The sequence below is a fragment of the Neovison vison genome, chromosome 8, assembly GCF_020171115.1.
Source record: "Neovison vison isolate M4711 chromosome 8, ASM_NN_V1, whole genome shotgun sequence".
Taxonomy (NCBI): Eukaryota; Metazoa; Chordata; class Mammalia; order Carnivora; family Mustelidae; genus Neogale; species Neogale vison.
This window is the reverse complement of record NC_058098.1, coordinates 143,768,062-143,786,558: the sequence shown is the minus strand read 5'-3', so window position 1 is coordinate 143,786,558 and position 18,497 is coordinate 143,768,062. Positions and strand designations below refer to the sequence as shown.

General features: G+C 57.8%; 1 protein-coding gene across 3 annotated transcripts in view; it reads left to right on the top strand.

The window, feature by feature from the left end:
• Positions 1-18,497, top strand: part of EIPR1 (EARP complex and GARP complex interacting protein 1) — a 125,715-nt gene that overhangs the window by 94,796 nt on the left and 12,422 nt on the right. For all 3 annotated transcript variants that reach the window (XM_044262166.1, XM_044262167.1, XM_044262168.1), the window contains one exon: positions 13,048-13,147. In XM_044262166.1, the coding sequence (XP_044118101.1) occupies positions 13,048-13,147 (100 nt within the window). The remainder of the gene's footprint in view (positions 1-13,047; positions 13,148-18,497) is intronic.

Genomic DNA, 18,497 nt, shown 5'->3' with positions numbered 1-18,497 from the left:
GGTGTGTGCATGTGTGTGCGCGTGCGTGTTTGTGCGTGTGTGTGCGTGTATGTGTGTGTGCACACGCGCACGCGTGTATGTGTGTGCATGCGTGTGTGTGGTCGTTCTTCCCTGAGTCAGCGACCAGACCCGCAGTGCAGGCCTTCGTCCGCAAACGCAGCATGGACGTCGGTAGTGGAGTGACTGCGGCCCTAGCACGTCCTCCTGGGCCTCCTGTCCTGTTCTCACCGGCATCCTCGGGAGCCCTGGTAGTGGGGAGGAGCAGGGAGTTCCCGCATGTGGGCCCGCTGGGCCCCTGTGAGCGGTCGTCTGCCCCGTAGCGTCATTGCTGTTGGCTCGGGGGCTGGTGAGCCACGCGGGTCCTCCCGGGCTTCTCCACCTGCTCTCGGTCATGGTGAGCCCCTCACGCCCCCACTGCTAAGGAGTGAAGCATCCTAGCTGCGGATCGACACTGCCTGCCCGTGAGTGGAAGCCCGATAAAGCAGTAGAAGCTCTGGTGTGCTCCGGCTCCCGGGGGTGCGTCCGGAGCAGTCATGCCGGCACCTGCTTTCACGGACCACGAAAATCGCCTTTAAAGGAGAAGGCACCAAACTTAGTAACCAGCCACTTTCCAGGGCTGGGCGGGAAATGAATGACAGTCCCCGCACCCCTCGAGTTCTGACAGGCGGACGGGAGGGAGCGTCCCTGCACTGCCGAGAGCACTTGATAGCGACAGGGTGACCGGCTGACCGCCACTTCCCGGGCCGGCTCTCTGCCAAGTGCAGGTGGAGGTAAGCGTCCCCCGGAAAGGCCAGGCAGGCTGAGCCCGGTGGGCGTGCGCACTCCCATCAGGAGGAGGAGAGGGGTGTGAGCCGTGCTGTTGAGACAGGAGGGGAGCAGAGGAAGAGCCGTGTGTGAAGCCACTGATTCTGAGGGAGTTTGGCCAGAAAAGAAAGGATTCGGCCCATCTCTCTTTTCCCGTTTATTTTTTAGTCCAATCTGATGGAACAGTGAAAAAATAAATTCAAAAGTATCCTTGACACCTTACAGAAGCTGTCTTTGAGGATAAGGAAGAAATTTGAAATTCAGAGATCTTTGGCATGGTTTTACGGCCAACCGTGCTGGAGAATTCTCAGTGATCGTGACGATTTATGATTGTAGATTTATCAGATCTCGTAAGGTTTGTGTCCCGGCTTTTTGGCCTCACCAGCCTGGGTATACTGAGGTGTAAGTTCTTCCCTGGTTCCTGGCTCACTACTAACATCCGGTAGCTGTTACAGAGGCCCAGAATGAGGCCCACACCCCTCCTTCTGTGCAGGGAAAGGACCGTCTTACGGTGTTCCAGGACAGCGTGAAGAGCCTTCATCTCTCAGGTTTGTTCACGTCTCCACCGGACAGTGAGGACGGTTGTCCAGTGTCCCAGACTCTTGCACCCTCCGATGCTGTTAGGATTCCGTGTTAGTTAGTGGTGAAAACTAGTGGAGCACAACGTGCAGGTGTGTCCCGCACTAGAAGCCACACGCGGCGTCTGAAGTGTGGTCGCTGAGTGTAACCACACCCACCAGGAGAGAAACGCGCATCCCTCCTACGGTTTCAGCCCAAGTTCCCATGCAAATGCGGCTCAGAGAGTGTTTCAGGGGACCTGCTTACCGAGCAGCCGGTGTCTCCCAGAACGGGTGAGTTCTCCAGTGGGCAGCGGTGTGTGCAAGGGACGCGTTTGGCAGAAGGTAGCATTTAGTTCTGTTGGTGATTGTTTAAACATGAGGTTTAAATAATTTAAAAAGTTCAAACCTGAAGGTGCACTAACTCCATGCGTGGGACTTTTAAACATTTTCTCCTGTTTGAAAAATGGGGTGGGGAAGAAGAAAGAAAAGCTGATCCAAAAGAAGAGGAAATGCCCAAACCACTATTTGGAATTTGGGTAGACAGTTTTATTCCAAAATGTACTTTTATTCATTTATTCAAAGATTTTATTTGGGATAGAGCAAGAGAGAGAAAGAGGGCACAAGGCGGGGAGAGGCAGAGGGAGAAGCAGACTCGCGCTGAGCAGGGAGCCCAGTGGACTCAGAACTCTATCCCAGGACCCCAGGATCATGACCTCAGTAGAAGGCAGAGGCTTAACGACCCCCAAAATGCGTTTTCATTTAAAGGTTAACTTTGAACTTCCTGGGAAGGCCTAGGGGTTTGGGCTTGCTGGTGGGGGAGCACCAGGTGGGGGCAGTGTCCCCAAGCTGCCCTGCTTGTGCTCCTCCTACGTCCTTGGAGGAGGTGGTGGTGGGACACCGGCCACCACTGGCCAGTGTTGGGGTGGCCTTGGAGGTACAGACCTGTGAACTCTGGGGTGACTTAGGTGTGGGCCCTCGGGGCCGGCGAGAATCCATCACGCAGAGCATGCTCAGAGCCCTGGCTGTGCCCCGCGGCTCCCCCTGGGGCAGAAGGAGGGCACCGTGGTGATCTGGTCAGAGCCATGCCCAGGGAGGGCCAGGCAGTGTGTACATCACCCACATGCACCCCAGGGAGGAGCCCGCGGACCGTGAGCATTTCCTGTCGGGGGAGGCTTCTCAGCAGCACGGGGCTCGGCGAGCAGGGCTTGTGTCTTCTCTCTCCAACTCCGGAAACGGCCCCTCCCCGCTCTGGGCCGTTCTCCTCAGACTGCTCATTTCTGTGGAGCCGCACACGTGCAGCTCGGAGCACTGATGCGGCTGCCAACGGCTGGCGTCAGCCTCCGCAAGAGACGGGAGCGTCGGAGAGAATGTGCCCTCCCTCGTGCGCGGCCTGTTCTTCCCCTGTGCTCTGGGTCTCATGAACTACAGGTCTGTCCCAGTGAGGGACGTCCGCATATGCACAGCCTTTTCATAACCAGAGGCACGAGCTCGCCTGCCGGGTGCCAGGCCGTGCACGGACGCGACTCTACCCGCAGAAGTCCCCACGCGCATCGCCGTCGAGAACCCGCACGGCGCGGAGCTGGGCAGTGAGCTTCTCGACGTGCTGGTGGACTCCTAAACTCTCCTTTCCCTGGGAAGAGCGGTCGTGTGTTCTGTTGTGCCTTTTCCAACAAGAAGGAATCAGCCGGATTGCCAAACCTCCGTTCGGAAAGAGACGCCTAAGCTGGGGAACTCACGTATTGTATTGCTTTAGAGTTTTTCAAAATTTTAATTGTAACCAATGACTTAATAGACGTGTTTCCTTCTTAAGGTTTTTGCTCTTTCGGTCAAGTATGAACGTAATGAGTTGTCGAATGCAGGGGGAGCTCGGAGTCCTCGCACAGCGGCTTCTTGTGGGTTGAAGCCCGTCCTCCAGCCGCGTGCGGCTGCTGCCTCGTGCAGATCGTGCCCTGGGCGCCGGCCGTCCGCGGCTCCCCCGCTTCCCACCCCCAGCAGCTCAGAGAATAGGGAAGGCAGGGCAATGCTGTGGATTTAAATTATTAAATTTATATCGAGGTTGTTTTAAGAATTTCTGGTGTCCTTTGAGCTGTCCTCACCCCAGGTACCGGCATCCAGAGTGTGAATCATTCATTTGGAGCCACTAATCTGGAGGAGAGAGGCATGTATTTCGTTTGATCAGCGTGAAACCTGCCGAATTAGAACCATCATTCCTGCCATTATGGCCCTTGTTAACTGCCTCACAGAAGTTTAGATTTTTTTATTTGGGTTTATTTACAGAAACAGCCCTTTGCTTGTGCCTTCCCCTCTGCGATTATGAAGGGGTATTGCCCACTCCTAGCAGGTACATGCTACTTTGTTCTCGACTTGTTAATGGGATTTTATGTCCCCTCACATTCACTGGCAGAGTGTGATCAAGCAGAAAAATGGATGATTTTATGAACGGAGAAATAAACTTAGTTTGGAGGAGCAAGTATGGCAGAAATTCAAGGTTATTTTCTTGTGTTTATGGCCCCAGTTTCATGGTGAGGATCCGTGATAAAATGGGATCTTTCTGTCGCACTCCGCGTGCTCGGGTTATCCCAGGCTGTGTGTCGTTACGTGCAAACACTGATGATCTGGGGGTTGCTCCCCATAAATCAACAACAGGTATTTTTTGACGTGTCACCCAGGATAGGTGACGAAATATGAGGGGCAGGAATGGGACCCCAGCGGCAAGACCGTGTGCGGTGGGAGCGGTGACGTGCTGCCACTCCGTGGAAGTGCCTCCCGGGTCCTACTCCCTGGGAAGGGCCTGAGAGCTGTGGCTGCTTACTTGGGAGTTCCGCTGCCCCGTGGGTGGACGCAGCAGGACGAGAGGCCCGTGCAGGAGGGCAGTGGGCGGAGGAAGCTCGGAGGCGCTCCAGCAGCCCCAAGTGGCCTCCGGTGAGTCAGGGCATCTGGTCACCCACTTCATGACCCAGAGAGTGAACTTAGGTTTCCTGCTTTTACTTGCAGGTCTGCTAGTCCTGTTTCCCGTCTGATGGTTGTTTTTCTCATGGTTTTTCCTAGTGAGCCTGTGAGGGCGGGATCAGAAGGGCCGCCGGCCTCCGCTGCCGCTTTCAGGCCAGTGTCCCGCTCTGCAGTGGGAGGTGAGGCTTGGCGGCGCAGGGAAGTGAGAGCGTGTCCCTGGCTGGGAAGTGGTGCCGGTGGCCAGCAGGACACCGTTCTTTCCTCTCAGAGCCCCTGCACACTCTTGGCCGGCGCCCACGCCCTCAGACCCGTGCAGGCCTTGTCTAGTGCGCTAACAAGCTGCCGGTAACGTAGTTCGTGGTGTCCGAGGCACCTGTTCTTCCCTTCCCTGTTCTGCGGGGGGAACCTCGGCCCATCAGACGAATGTGGTGGGATTGACTGTTGCAGCCCCCGAAGGCGGATTTGTGTCCTTTCTTTTTCACGTCATGTCATTCAGAGATTACAGATTTAAATTCTCTCAGAAATAAACGGCAGACGTCAAAGGCTCACCTCACTGCACGTCCTGTAGACATGCAGAGTCAACGCTCCACGACGCATGACCTCTGTGAAGGACAAAATTCTTCAATGTGGCTGTACCGTCCTCCTGACACCGAGGCGCCCGGGCAGGAAGGCTCTGCTCACAGCTGTGGCTTGTGTTATATGCCAGGGAAAGGGCTCGGCTCCAGCTCACCCGGGGTGTGTGTGTGTGTGTGTGTGTGTGTACGTTTGTGGGTGTACGTGTGTATGTGTGGCGTGTGTGTGTGCGAGAGAGAAAGCGAGAGAGAGAGAGAGCCGGAACTCGCAGAACAAGCTTTGCAATAGGTTGGCGTCTCTCACTCCCCGTCGATTCCCAGCCCGTGTACTTTGGATTCCTGTCCTGCCTCAGGGTCGTCTGCGGTCGGCAACATGCTCCTTGGGGGCAGGGCCAGGCGCCCAGCGCACAGGCTGCCTTGGGGCAGGAGGGCAGGCTGCGGCAGCCGGACCCCACGTCGGCTCTTCCCTGGGCGTCGTGGGAGCCTGCGCTGTCTGCCCGAGGAAACTCGCCAGGGACTGGGGTGCGGAGAGGGAGCGAGCGAATGAGGATGTGGGGAAGCCTTCCCCTTCATGTAGGCTCCATAAAACACTACAGGCAAGAAGCCGCGTGCACAGGGTCTGGTCTTGAGTCCAGTTTCTGGCGCGTGTGACAGTAACTGGGAGCTCCAGACCGCTCACCGACTCGGAGGGGAAGGGCCTGGTGCTGACTTTGGGACAGATCACCAGAGGAAAACCCAGGTGCCGCAGAAAGTGACATCGGCGACTCAGGGCCCAGGCCACTGGGTGTGAATGGACAGGACAGGACAGCGAGACATGCTTGAGCTCTGTTGCCTTTCAGAGTGGGCAAGGATTTCAGTTTCTAACCTCTTCTGAAGATTTTTTTCTTAGAATAAATCTTGATGGAATTCTTTTGGTGCATTTAAAGGTGGTAATTTTAATATTCCTGCCAAGTTTCAAATTAGGGTTTTAGGGTTTTTTTCAAGGGAGGCTGTTGGCATTGGGGGTGGGACAGTCTTTGCCATTGAAGGCTGTTTGCGGGTTCTGGGTCACGGGCGCCTGTTCCTCATCCCCCGTCCTACTGCCCTCCCAGTCTTTGGGAAAAGACTTTCCCCAGAAGCCTCTGGAGAGTAGCACCGTGCACCGTCAAAGCAGCACAGACCTAGCTGCGTCCGAGCGCGTCGAGGCTCATTGAGCGCCTGCTTCGTGCGGGCTGTCCTGAGGACTGGCGTGCCGGTCTTCCCGGACCTGTGGCATCGGCACACCACTGTTACCCCACTGGACGGGTGAGGAGATCAGAGCTCAAAGTGAGGAAAAATCGCAGGTGTCCACACAACAGAATTCTGCGAGGCCTTTGCCCAGAGTTACATTTATTTGGCATGGAAAGTTACCCCAGACGTGGAAGTCAAGCAGCACATTACAGAGTAACGTCGTCAGTGGGTTTGCGTTCCTGTAAGAGACAGCCGAGGTCCGCGTGGTAGAGCGAAGACGGGATGCTCCGCATGCCCTGTTGATAGGCCTTCTTTCCGCGGGCAGCGATACAGGAGCCTGTGACTTCTGCGGAGTTTAGGCTTTTTTAACGAGCATATCTGACTTTAAATTAGGGTGTAAAATAGTGCAGCTCAAGTCAGGATTTCAGGAAGGCAGGGGCTGCGGCTTCATGTGTTTCGCTCAGGGGAGAGAGCTTTCCGCACCCACATCGGGCTGTTTAACAGTAACCGTGTTAGTTGTGAGCACACCTGCCGCTCAGGCCCGGGTCAAAGGGAGCATGAAGCATGTGCTGACAGGACACGTGCAGTAGCTGGGGTTGCACACTCGATTGTCCTAAAAGCAAACCCCAGTAAAGAAGATCAGTGATGTAGGGGAATTTCATATAGGGCAGCAGCTCTGTCCCCAGAGACACGGGAACACGCCACAGTGCCAGATAGGCATGGAATGGGTCATCCCAGCCAGGCTAAGTGTTTGGGGCACTCCCGGAAAGGTAAAAAGAGGACCGTGCGCTGCAGAGGAAGTTCTACCCAGGTGCTTGAAATTGCTAGAAAAGACCAGCGTCAGTGATCTGAAGCAGCATTCTCCCAAATTTCAAAATCAGGAAGTGATCATTTTATATGACGACTGTCCCCAATACATACGTATGTGTTCACCATAATGAAAGTTTCACAAAATGCCCGTTAACCTGAAAACGTGCTCGGGCGCACACTCTGTTTCACCCTGTTGCAAGCCTCCTGCCTTTGCAGGATGGCAGCCCTGATGGGGGGACCCAGTTTGCCAGAGTTCACGAGGGGGTCCTGGAATCCCTACAGCCACCCCTGACCAGGCAGGTGGGGGTTCTGATGGGCCCAGAGGCTCCCTGTGCGGGAGCCCACAAGGACGGGGGGCGTCTAAGGTGGGGGTTTCATGGCTGAGCACATCGTTGCACTGACTTCCGGGGGCGGGTGTTGCGTTAGGGGGGTGCCATGCTTGCCCAGCTCGGGGGCTGTGTGTGGTGGGAGGCGTTCTGGAGCCATCTTTGTGGGCGGAGTGGCCGTGGTGGGAGCCACAGGTGGATCTCGTGTTGCGTTGACTGACGGTGACTGTCCTGTACTCCGCAGACTGTCTTGACGGGCCACGTGACTGTGCCTGCAGGGCCTGGATCCTTCCACCACTGTGGTTAGAAACAGGGGTTGCTTGGACAGATAGGAGCTCAGAACCCAAGTCTGACGGTATTCTGTGTACACGTGGCACGTAACAGGTGCTCGAAACGTCACTGCTACAGCCTTGCTGAGGCCAGTCTCCTAGGTGTGGTGGTACTTGAGCTAAAACTGTCTGGATGCCCTTTCTCTCTTTCTTAGATTTATTTATTTGAGAGAGTGAGCGAGACGGAGAACACAAGCAGGGGGAGGGCAGAGCAGGAGCCCAGCACGGGGCTCGATCCCAGGACTCCGGGTTCACGACCTGAGCCGGAGGCGGTCACTGAACCGACTGGGTCGCCCAGGCGCCCCAGGATGGTATTTCTGTAAGAACGAGACCTTGTCCCGTTTTCGTAGTTTGATGCTGGGAAGCCAGACACAGGCCCAGAGATGGGTTAAACATGGGCTCTTGGGCCGTGTTCTCAGGTGATTTTGCAGAGCTCGTGGGGAAAGTAGGAGCCAGAGAGACGGCATTTCCCAGCAGGTGCTCTAAGATTTTCATGAAACCAAGGGCAGATTGGGTCTGATTTGTATAAAAGCAAGAAGTCAGACCTTACAAATAAAATTTAATACGCTTTATTGCTTTTTTCTGTGGAACCTGGGAAGGGTACTTGTAAAAAACTTACTCCCAAGATTTTGTCCATGGGAGAGTTGTAGCCCCGGGGATAGAGAAGAGCAGTAGAGAAGCGCACCCTGTTTGGTACATTGGAAATGTAGGGTGGGGTGGCGCCCGGCAGAGAAGCCCAGGGGTTCGCACAGGCCGCGGGGCACACGGGGCACCCCAGTTGCGGCTCGGTCAGCTAGGAGCAAAGCCCTGTAGTTCACCACCCGGAGGGGGCGTGGGGGGTGGGGCTGGGAGGCCGACCGCGGGGGCTGATTGTGCCTGGAGCTCAACACGGTCGTGAACAAGGAGCACCTCTTCTTGATGAGGTCCGTGTGCGCCGGAGCAGCGAGCCCTCTCAAAGGGGCTCCGGCACGGACCGGTCCTCGCTGCGTGTGCTTGGTAACTGCAACCCTGTCCGGTTTTACTTTGCACGCATTGTAAGGGGCACTGGGCCGCGGCTGGGAGGGAGCCTGACTAATGCTTCGTCCCTCTTCCTTCCAGCACTTCTTTATGAAGGGCCTCTGCTGCGAGGGTCAGAGTCTGGGCTCGGTGCTCCGCCGGTGAGCCTGGGCTCGTCTGTCGTCTCGCGGGGAAGCGGACGTGAGTGACGGGGGCTGCTGCTCCAGGACAGAGGGCAGTCCGAGCGGCCTTCCCGGAGGAAGTGGTGTTTCAGCCGAGCCCCTCCTGCCTCCTGTGGCCGGCCTCTCTTCGTCCTAATCTGCAAAAGTTTGTTTTCTTGAAGTGACTTGCTCTTTCCGGCCTCCGTCCTGGTTCCAGCAGGGGAGCAAGCAGCCTCCCACAGCCTCGGGTCTCTGCTCAGACCCTTGTGAGTTCACCCCTGCTGGGAGATGGGGGCTCCACGAAGCCACGATGGGGTAGGGACTTGCCCTAACGCCTCTGAAGATACAGAACCACCTGCAGCTGTGTTTCTAGAAGCTCAGCTGGCCTTTCCTGGGCAGTGGGTCTCACAGGGCTCTGGCAGGAATAAGGCTCTCCACCGTGTGGCCCCAGCCCAGGCCCAGGATTTCCGTCCTCTCGGACGTAGGTCCCACCCACCGGCTCAGCTGGGGCACCTGCTGCGAACCTTGTTTTCCCCGTGGCCCGTGTTTGTGTTTGTGTTTGTGTTTGCGGCTGCTGTCCTTGGTTATACTCATTGTGGTTTTCTTAAACGCGCCCCCCCCCCCCGTAAGAGCCTGAGAGCAGGCTGTCTCCTATCACAAGCCATTATTCCCTCCTATACCTTTTAAGCCTTTTAAAACATGTTTTTATTTTTTAAAGTATTTTATTTATTTATTTGACACACAGAGAGAGATCAGAAGCAGGCAGAGAGGCAGGCAGAGAGAGAGGAGGAAGCAGGCTCCCTGCTGAGCAGAGAGCCCCATGTGGGGCTCGATCCCAGGACCCTGAGATCATGACCTGAGCTGAAGGCAGAGGCTTAACCCTCTGAGCCACCCAGGCGCCCCTTAAACATGCTTTTAAACTATCACATATTTTTCCTTTTTAGATAGGAAAGGTTACTTCTGTGGCTGCTTGAAATTCATTCGGTTGTTTGCTCTGGTGACATTACGGACACATGTAAGCCGGTTCCCGGAGAGAGGTACCTCTTGCCCGCGTGATGGCGGACGGAAACTGGGGCTGTGGACCCTGGGAGAGGGATGCGGAGCCGTGGTTTCCCACAGGACACCCCTCCTCCCTCTCCACGCCTTTCCTTCCACCCCTGGGAGAGCCAAGCCAAGATGACCGCTCTCTTTAGGCGGGGGGGAAAAGGGGTAAGTGCCGCTGCCGTGTCCGGACGACCTTCTCTGAGCCCGCTGTGCCCTCACGACATCTATTGGGTCTGGGGTCCGGAGCAAGCCCGAGACTTCGCTCCCACACGACGTTCCCCACAGTTCTGGAATCGATCCTCAGGCAAACGTGTGTGAGTCTTCATTGCCTGCTCTCCCTCCTCCTCCCTCCCTCCTTCCCCCTCCTCCTCCTCTCTCCCTCCTCCTTCCCCCCTCCTTCCCTTCCCCCTCCCTCCCCTCCTCCTCCTTCCTCCCTTCCTCTCTCTCTGCTCCTCTTTCTTCCTCCCACCCCTCCCTCCCCCCTCCCTCCTCCCCATCCCTCCCTCCTCCCTTCCTTCCTCCTCCCTCCCTCCCCCTCCCTCCCCCCTCCTCCTTTCTCCCTTCCTCTCTCTCTGCTCCTCTTTCTTCCTCCCTCACCTCCCTCCTCCCCCTTCCCCCTTCTTTCCTCCCCCTCCTTCCCTCCCCGCTCCCCTCGCTCCCCTCTGCTGCGGGTGTTAGTTTTTACAGCTTGCCCTGCTTCAAGCCCCCCGCTCTAGGGCCCATGGGGTCATCCTGTGGCCTTGGGCCCCCTGACGGGCGACGTTAGAACAGTGGGCAGATGGAAGGGGAAGGGGGGTCTGAGCAAGGGCTCGGGAGACAGTACAGTTTAAAACATAAAATAAGCCCATGAGGTTCAGTGGAGGGTTTGGATTGCCGGGATGCCTTTATAGCCCTTCCTCATTTGGGGCTGTTGGCTGTGTTCCCGGGCCCCAGGCTCCGGCGGTTCACTGAATGTACCTGGAAAGGGCCTCATTTTCATACGCGGCATCTCCGCTCTTACCTGCCTTCCTCACTGTCCCTCGGAACCCGCGAGCAAGCGCCGATCACGGGCCACGTGGCTCAGACACCGCTGCTCCCTGTGGGCAGGGGAACGAACTCTCCCCAGCCAGGCCTGCTCTCCAGAAGCCTTGGGCCTGGCTGGGGAAACCACAAGCAAACGATAAGGTCGTCAGTCTTTGGCATCAGATTGGCTCATTGTTACCCTGTGGGTTGCGAGTTACTGGGAATCTCTGGCTTTCCGTTCGGCAGTCCACATACGCGTGTCACCCCCTTTCAGACTGCGGTCTGGCTAGCGCTGGACGGGGCCGTCACTGTCCCTGGGGTCTCCCTATGGCCGTGCGGCTCTCTTCATCCTGACCTCTGGTGCGTGTGTGCATGTGTGCCGGGGCGTTCAGGTTACGAATGACAGCTGCTCTGGGACCCCTGGCACGGTGTCCTAAATGTTCTGCTCCCAGTGTATGGCTCTATGGACTGCATTTTGGGGCCCACAAGTTCGTATGTTGAAATGCTGATGTCCGGGGTGTTGATGTGAGAAGGCGGGACCTCTGGGAGCTAATGAGGGCCTGGAGGTGGGACCCTCTCCATGGGATCAGTGCTCTTGGAAGAGGCGCGTGGGCTCCCTTTCCACCACGCTGAGCACTCGGGGAGAAAGTGGCCTTCCGCGAGCCGGGAGAAGACCCCTCAGCAGAACGCCGCCACGCTGGAGCCCTGATCTCGGGTGGCCAGCCTCCCGCCGTGTGTGGAACGTGCGGGGTAAATGTGTGCTGTGTGGGCAGCCCGGTCTGGGGGGACGTGTCGCAGCCACTGAGCTAAGCCGGGAAGGGTCGAGCGCAGGTCCGTGTATCGTTCTGCGCCCGGACAGGCCTGTGAGCTGCCCTTCTCCTTTCCGGCCTTGCGTTTCTCCTTGGCTTTCACCGTCCGTTGCGTGAACCCTGCAAAGTCACCCGTGGAAACGGGCTACCAGGGGAAGCGTGACCGTCTTGCTGTAAAGAGGTGTTTTCAAATGAGGATTCGCCGCTATCGTAACAAAACAGGAGCAGCGGATTTCAGCGCCGGATTTCTTGGTATCTCTCCCAGCTCTCGGGTCTGTTTCATGCACTGGGCGTCGTGCATTTTCCAGAAAAGATGTGCTAAGCTCGTGCGGTAGAGGAGCGGGACACCCGTGCTGAGAGCGCCGTGAACTCTGTTTCTTAAACTAAAAAGAAGAAAGAAACCGTGGTTTTGGGTGGTACTCTTGTTGGGGTTACAAGCATCCCCAGCTGCACCCATAGCGTGGGCGGGCGGGGTGAGGGAGGGGCGCCCTGGGTCAGGGTTGGGCTCGGCAGCAGCGGCTGCAGCGGGGCCTTCCCTCGGGGCTGCAGCCCCTCCTGGGTTATGGGACGTGAGTGAGACGCTCCTCATCGCTGGGACGTCCTCAGCGGACGCAGAAACCCACCCCTGTGGCGAGCTCCGGGGCTGTCCCGCGCAGGAGACGAGATCTGTGTGCCCCGCTAGTCTTTCAGACGGGAACTGTATCAGGTGGGGTGGCTCTGGCTGCAGCTACAAGGAAGCCGGGGCTCCCACTGGCCGACCCCTGAGGAAGGGACATGACGTCCCAGGCAGGGCAGACGCGGAACCCTCCCATCGCTGCCACTCCTTGGGCTACAGAAGATGTGGGCATTCTGCCCCAAATGGCAGTGTCCGTGCAGGGCCTCCTTGAGACCTGGGCCCGCAGTGGCCGCGCCCCGTCCCTTGGGCGCTGTTGGTTAGCTCTCCGTTCCTCAGTCCCCGGGAAGACGCGTCAGCTCGGGGGGACACCACAAGGCACCTTGGGCTGGGGCCTGAAACAGCAGACCTTGCTTGCCATGGTTCTGGGGGCTAGAAGTCCGAGTCGGGGGGTCCCCATGGTCGCGATCTGGTGAGAGCCCTCTTCCTGGCTTACAGACAGCTGCCCTTCCGCTGTGTGCTCAAGCGGCAGGCGGGAGAGAAGGAGACCGTGGCACACAGGCAGCGAGGGACAGGCCCGTCCTCCCCACCTCCTGTGACCCTGAGCACCCCGAAGCCCGTCCTTCTCACCTCCTAACCGCCCGACCTCGGCTGAGTCGGGAGGACATAGACGTTCAGCGGGAGGGGACACAGTGCCGCGCACACATGGGCCATCTGGAGTCCTGCCGTGGTGGGTGTCGGCCGTGACCGTGCGCTCGGGAGGGCCTCGCTGCCCAGGAGGGATGCGCGCAGTGGCTCTCGGCCACAAAGACATCTGGGGCTTGCAACGTCCCTACTCACGAGAGTCCTCCTCTTCCTTGCAGTGTCACGTGGGAGCCCACGGGGGACGGGAAGAAGGTCATCTCGCTTGCGGACAGCCACATCCTGCTGTGGGACCTGCAGGAAAGCTCCAGCCAGGCCGTGGTGAGTCACAAGCTTAGTTTTGACATTGATTATGAGACACTGGGTGAGCGCACAGAGTTACCAGTCGGAGAACTGCTGGACGGGCCCTGCGGGGAGGACACAGGCCTGAAGGCTGACAAACCCCACCCTCGGACATGATTTGTCCAGAAGAGTCAGTGGGATATTCGGACGCTTACTCTCTTGGTCCAAGTGTACCGTCTTCTCGGTGACCAGGTTTTCGAAGTCTGGTTACGGTCCCTTTGGTTGGAGTGGTCATAAAATACAGTTTCATGGTGCTATGAGCATCTTTCCAGTTTCCGTGTGAGTTGTGAAAATGACAGTGCTCCGCGGCCCCGCTCCCCCACAGCTCCTGACCCTGGTGGCCTGTGATCCCCCTGTGACCGCCCTGGGGCCTTGACCCCCTTGTGGCCCGTGACCCCCCAACCCCCTGTGGCCCATCAGCGGATCCCCCCTCACTGGCACGCGTGCGCCTTCCCGCGGCCGCAGTCGTCACACGGTATAGCCGTGGGCCCGCCACGGACCACCTCCCTGAGCCGCGGGACCCACACCTCGCCCTCAGGGCTCCGTTTCCGAGGACGGGAGTGCCTGGGTCCTCACAGCTCCCCACAGGCCGCGCGTGTCACACCATTTAGGAGTCAGCGCTGGCTTTCCTGGGAACCGGTTTTGCTTTCTGGTAGTCGTCGCCTCCGGTACCTTGTCCTCCGGAGGAGATGTGTTGCTGATCGCTGCAGTTCATGTCTGATTCCTTAGAATTTCCACTTTAAATTATGACTTTTATATTGCGTTTGTGATCTCGTCGCATTGGTTTACATCCAAGTAACGCCTTCAGAGAGAAAAGTCTAGAGCCTTGACAGAGCCTGTGGTGGCACTGGTACTGAGCGCGCCCCACGGCCACGCGTAGCAGGAGGGCCAGGGGCAGCGTGTGTGGGATGGATTTCGGTAGCGGTGGCTCCTTGCACGTGGCTTTGTTCCCGTGATGCGGCGTTAGCTCTTCTCCCTTGTGGGATGGCTCGGGGTTCGATCCTCCTGGGCAGGCGGTGGAGATGCTGTGAAGAATGACGGTCGTCGTCGGTACGTGCCTTCAAAGGCAGACCCTTCAGAACGTTAGTGTCTTAAAACTCCACATGGTCAGAAGGGAATCTCCTAGCCTCCCACGTAAACTCAAGAGTTGGTCTGTCCTTGTAGCGTGTAAGTAATATTTAAAGGAAAGAATCAGTATTTTTATTGAGGAAAGGATGTATTTGTGCATCATAGAGTAGAATGTAATTGTCACCCAGATTTTAGAGCGGAGCAGGAAACCGGAGGGTCACACAGTGCCTGGGGCCGCAGCTCCGGGGGGAGGCGGTGCGGGACCCTCCTGGGAGCTGGCCTCGGGGTCCGAGTCTCCGTTGGCTGCAAGCGCCCTCCCATCCCCCACCGACTCGCCTCTCGCGGGTGCCCCTGTGTAGCCAGCGACCAGAGGCGGGAAGGGCACAGTGCTGTCCTGATGGAGTGCAGGTCACCGAGATGCTGGGGGGAGCCGTGGGCCGGGGAGCCTTGCCGGGCAGGAGGGGCCGGGGAGGAGGCGAGCCCTGGGTGTGCGCGGAGCCCACAGCCCGTCCTGGAAGCCGACAGGGGCTTCTCTCCAGACCCTCGGCCGCCTCGGAATGATTTTATGGTAGGGTGATTAATCTGTAACTTATTTTCTGCAGAGACCAATTTAGTTTTCTCTCCTTCGTTTTTATCTGCCCTCAGCACTTCTGTCAATACCACTTTGCGGCCCTCGGCCGTGGTATTTAATACCGAAACCTTCCTATCGATTCCGGCCATCTTCACACCCAGCTCCTCCGTTTTTTTTTATCGTTGGAGGATATTGCCTTCTGTGGTGAATCTAATCTTATGCTCGCTGCATCATTACCTTTTGCAATTAAATTGGAGGTTCTCTGCCATTTATAATCATTAGCAGAGCCCAGGGGAGGTCTGCAGGGGAGGTTGCACGGGGTCCCGGCCCCGATGAAGGCAGAGGGGATGCCTCCCTGTTTCGGAGCGTGCTCATCCGTCTCCGGGGCCTCGCAGCTCTCAGTCGCTGTGGAAATAAATAGCTTTCCAGTGCCGCAAGCAGCAGAGCGCAGAGGACGGGTGCCTTGAGAGTCGGCTGTCCTCTTCCTCTGGCCATGCGTCAACACGGGGGCTTCTCAAGGGTGAACCCAGGGTGTCCCCTGCTCAGGGACACGGGGCCTGAAGGCACTGACGTTCCAGAACGCCTCTCAGAAGGAGAATGGGCTTCAAGGACACAGCGCTCTTGCAGAAATGCTGTCATGTGAGGTCTAAAACCTACGGCAGAAGCGACTGCGCATCAGCGTGGGGGCGGCGGGCGGTGGCAGGAAAATTATTCAGAGCAGCTCGGGCCACTTCCGCTGTGCCTGGAAATATCAAACATGCGTTTGTTCGTGGGGCGGAGAGTGCTGGGCAGGAGCAGGAGGTTCCCTCGGGATGAGCGGGCCGGGCCCCCAGGTGCCCCTTCCTCCCGGGAGCCTGTGTGTTGCCTGCCACACCGTGACCACGCTTCGCGCCGGTCCACTGTTCGCCACGTGCGGCCCCGAGGGGAGCGGAAGCTCTTTTCCTGTCTGGGGTCAGGGGTGCCCGTTCCAGCACCGGCGTGAGTGTTGCAGGGGCCCTCCCAAGTCTGCCCTGGGGTGACGGGGCCCACGTGGGTCCTCGTGTCCAGGCCCCCGGGGCAGCGCGGCAGGTCCGCCCAGGTGGGTGTGGGAGGGTGGGACTCCACCCCATGCGAGGGACCTTCCCACACCGTGTCCCCTGCTCTCTGGCCCGTCTTCTCCACGGGGCCTCTTGCAGAGGAAGGGCCTTTTTTTGAACAGACTTCATTCTTTAGAGTGGTTTTATGTGGTTCATGACAAAAGTGACGGAAAGGCACAGAAGCTTCTCCCAGGCTCACAGGCGCACAGCCTCCCCGTTGTCAGCATCCCCACCAGAGGGGACGTTTGCTGCCCTCGATGGGCCCCCGGCCGGGGACTGTCCTCCTTTCTCTGGTCTGACGGCCCAGGTCTCCACTGACCTAGCAGCTCTTTCCCCATCTGACGGCAGAGGAAGCCTCCGGGCATGCGTGGAGCCTGTCCCACGGGCACGGTCTCACTCAGCACGCAGCGGCCAGTGGCGAGGGCATGGCAGGAGGGTCGGCGAGGTCCCCAGGCACCCACCGTGTGCCTTCTCAGTTGCAAGAGGGCTCAACACGGTGCGTTGACAAATCTTGGTCCCCCATGATTTTGAAGTGGTCCACGTAAGAAAGACACTGATTTTAAAGGAGGCCACGTAAAGACACAGACCTTGGGGTCACAGAGGTCAGCTCCCTCACTGGACACTTGAGAAGACGGAGCCTTAGGAGCCGGGGAGGTCCTGGAGAAGGTGCGGTTTGAGGGACAGATTTGCGGCTGCTCTCCTGACCCCGCCCCGCCCCACGGTGGGCTTGTCGCGGCCCTGGCACGCGTGCGCTGCATGTCCAGAGCCGGAGCCTTGGTTCTCGCCGGTCTTCAGTGGCCGCAGTCACATCGAGGGTGGGTGTGAGTGTTAGAACAGTGAACACTTGTTTGCAGCAAACCCAGTAAATAGGGTGCTGACCGGGCTTCGTCAGACTGGTCCACAGAAAACGGGTTAACACTCTGGGAGCTGGTTTTCTGCTGAGCCTCGGGAAAAGGCATTCAAAATAGCGGAGCGCCGTCCGCATCGTGGACCTTCCGTTTACTACACTGCCGACAGCAGCCGCTGCGGTGTGCTTTGGGATGGTCGTTTAAAAAACCGTAATCGTGGGCGCCTGGGTGACTCAGTGGGTTAAGCCGCTGCCTTCGGCTCGGGTCATGATCTCAAGGTCCTGGGATCGAGTCCCGCATCGGGCTCTCTGCTCTGCAGGGAGCCTGCTTCCTCCTCTCTCTCTCTCTGCCTACTTGTAATCTCTCTCTGTCAAATAAATAAATAAAATCTTTAAAAAAAAAAAAAAACGTAATCGTCAAGAAAACATGGAGTAGTTTCCTAAGTTGTGTATCTTCATGTAGCGTAATAGCTACAAACAGCTTTGATTTTATCAATACCAGGGACAACTAGGGTTCTTTGGTCTTCCATTAGGTCTTGGAATCATCAAATACAGATCAGGCTGGGTGTTGGTGTCGGGCAAGCATTGGCTTCTCAAGCTCTCAAAAGATTTTTTTCTACTAAGAGCAGATGATAGAGTGAATCGTACATTTGGCAAACCAAGCGTGTTGAAGGGAAGGCAGCGGCGAGTGGGACACGTGCCCCTCAGTGGGGCTGGACTCTGAATACGGAGACACAGACTCGGGCTTCCTGTGGCTCACCTCCCAGTGTGAGGGTCCGCAGGGTAGAGGTGATGGAATTCCAGTTTGCCGGCGTTGCGGTGATGGGCTGGGACGGGCGTGGGCCGGCCACCACAGTGACGGGGGCAGCGGTGGGCACGAGGCTCGGGAGGGGGATGAAGGCCGTGGCTCCGTGCCGGGAGCCCAGGCAGCCTTCTGAGCCATGTCAGGTCGCGTTTCAGCCACTCACTCCCCTGTGACCTGGGCAGGTGGCATGGCCTAAGACTCAGTGTCATCGCTGGAGAGCCGGGACCGGTTTCCATATGGATCCAGTCGGGCGATGTCACAGTGGGTGTCACATGGGGGCAGCCTGCCCCACAGGGCCTGGGGCGTGGCCAGCCGCCCACAGGTGCCCCAGGACAGTTGGCTGGAGGGGTGGGCGGAGGGAGCAGGACAGGAGTGGAAGGATGGCCCGGAGGAGGAAGGGAGGGATGGGGCGCGCGGAGAGCGGCGGGAGTGCACAGTTGAAAACTGGATCAGGAGTGAGGGTCAGGTCGGCGGGATCCCGGTGCCAGGGCCGGAGGTGGAGAGGAGAGAAACTGAGGCCCAGAAGGGCAGTCTGCGCCCACTTCCTGCTTCAGTGGCGCCCCAGTCTGCAGGTGAGGGTCGCGCTCCACGCGGGAGACGCGTCGTCATGGCAGCGCTTCCCGCATTTCCAGCCTTTGTTATTCTTCCTCAAAGGCGTCCCCTCGCTAATCAGCTGTAATTAGATCGCTCTCTCCGCCCGATCACCGGAGTCTAATTGGCGCGATGGAACCATTTTCCTTATTCTCATCCACCTGGGAGAGGAAGGTTAAATCCGCACGCATGACCTTTCCTGTTTCGAGCGGGGAGCCAAGGTCAAGCCCGCAGCTGTGGGTACAGGACACACCCTTTCCCCTTCAAAGAGAGCTTAGGTTTTGCAGCAAAGGGGAAAAGCCCTTTTAGTTCTGTCTTTCTGCAAATAGAGTCCTGTTGAAATACGCTAAAAATAAATGTAAAACGACCTC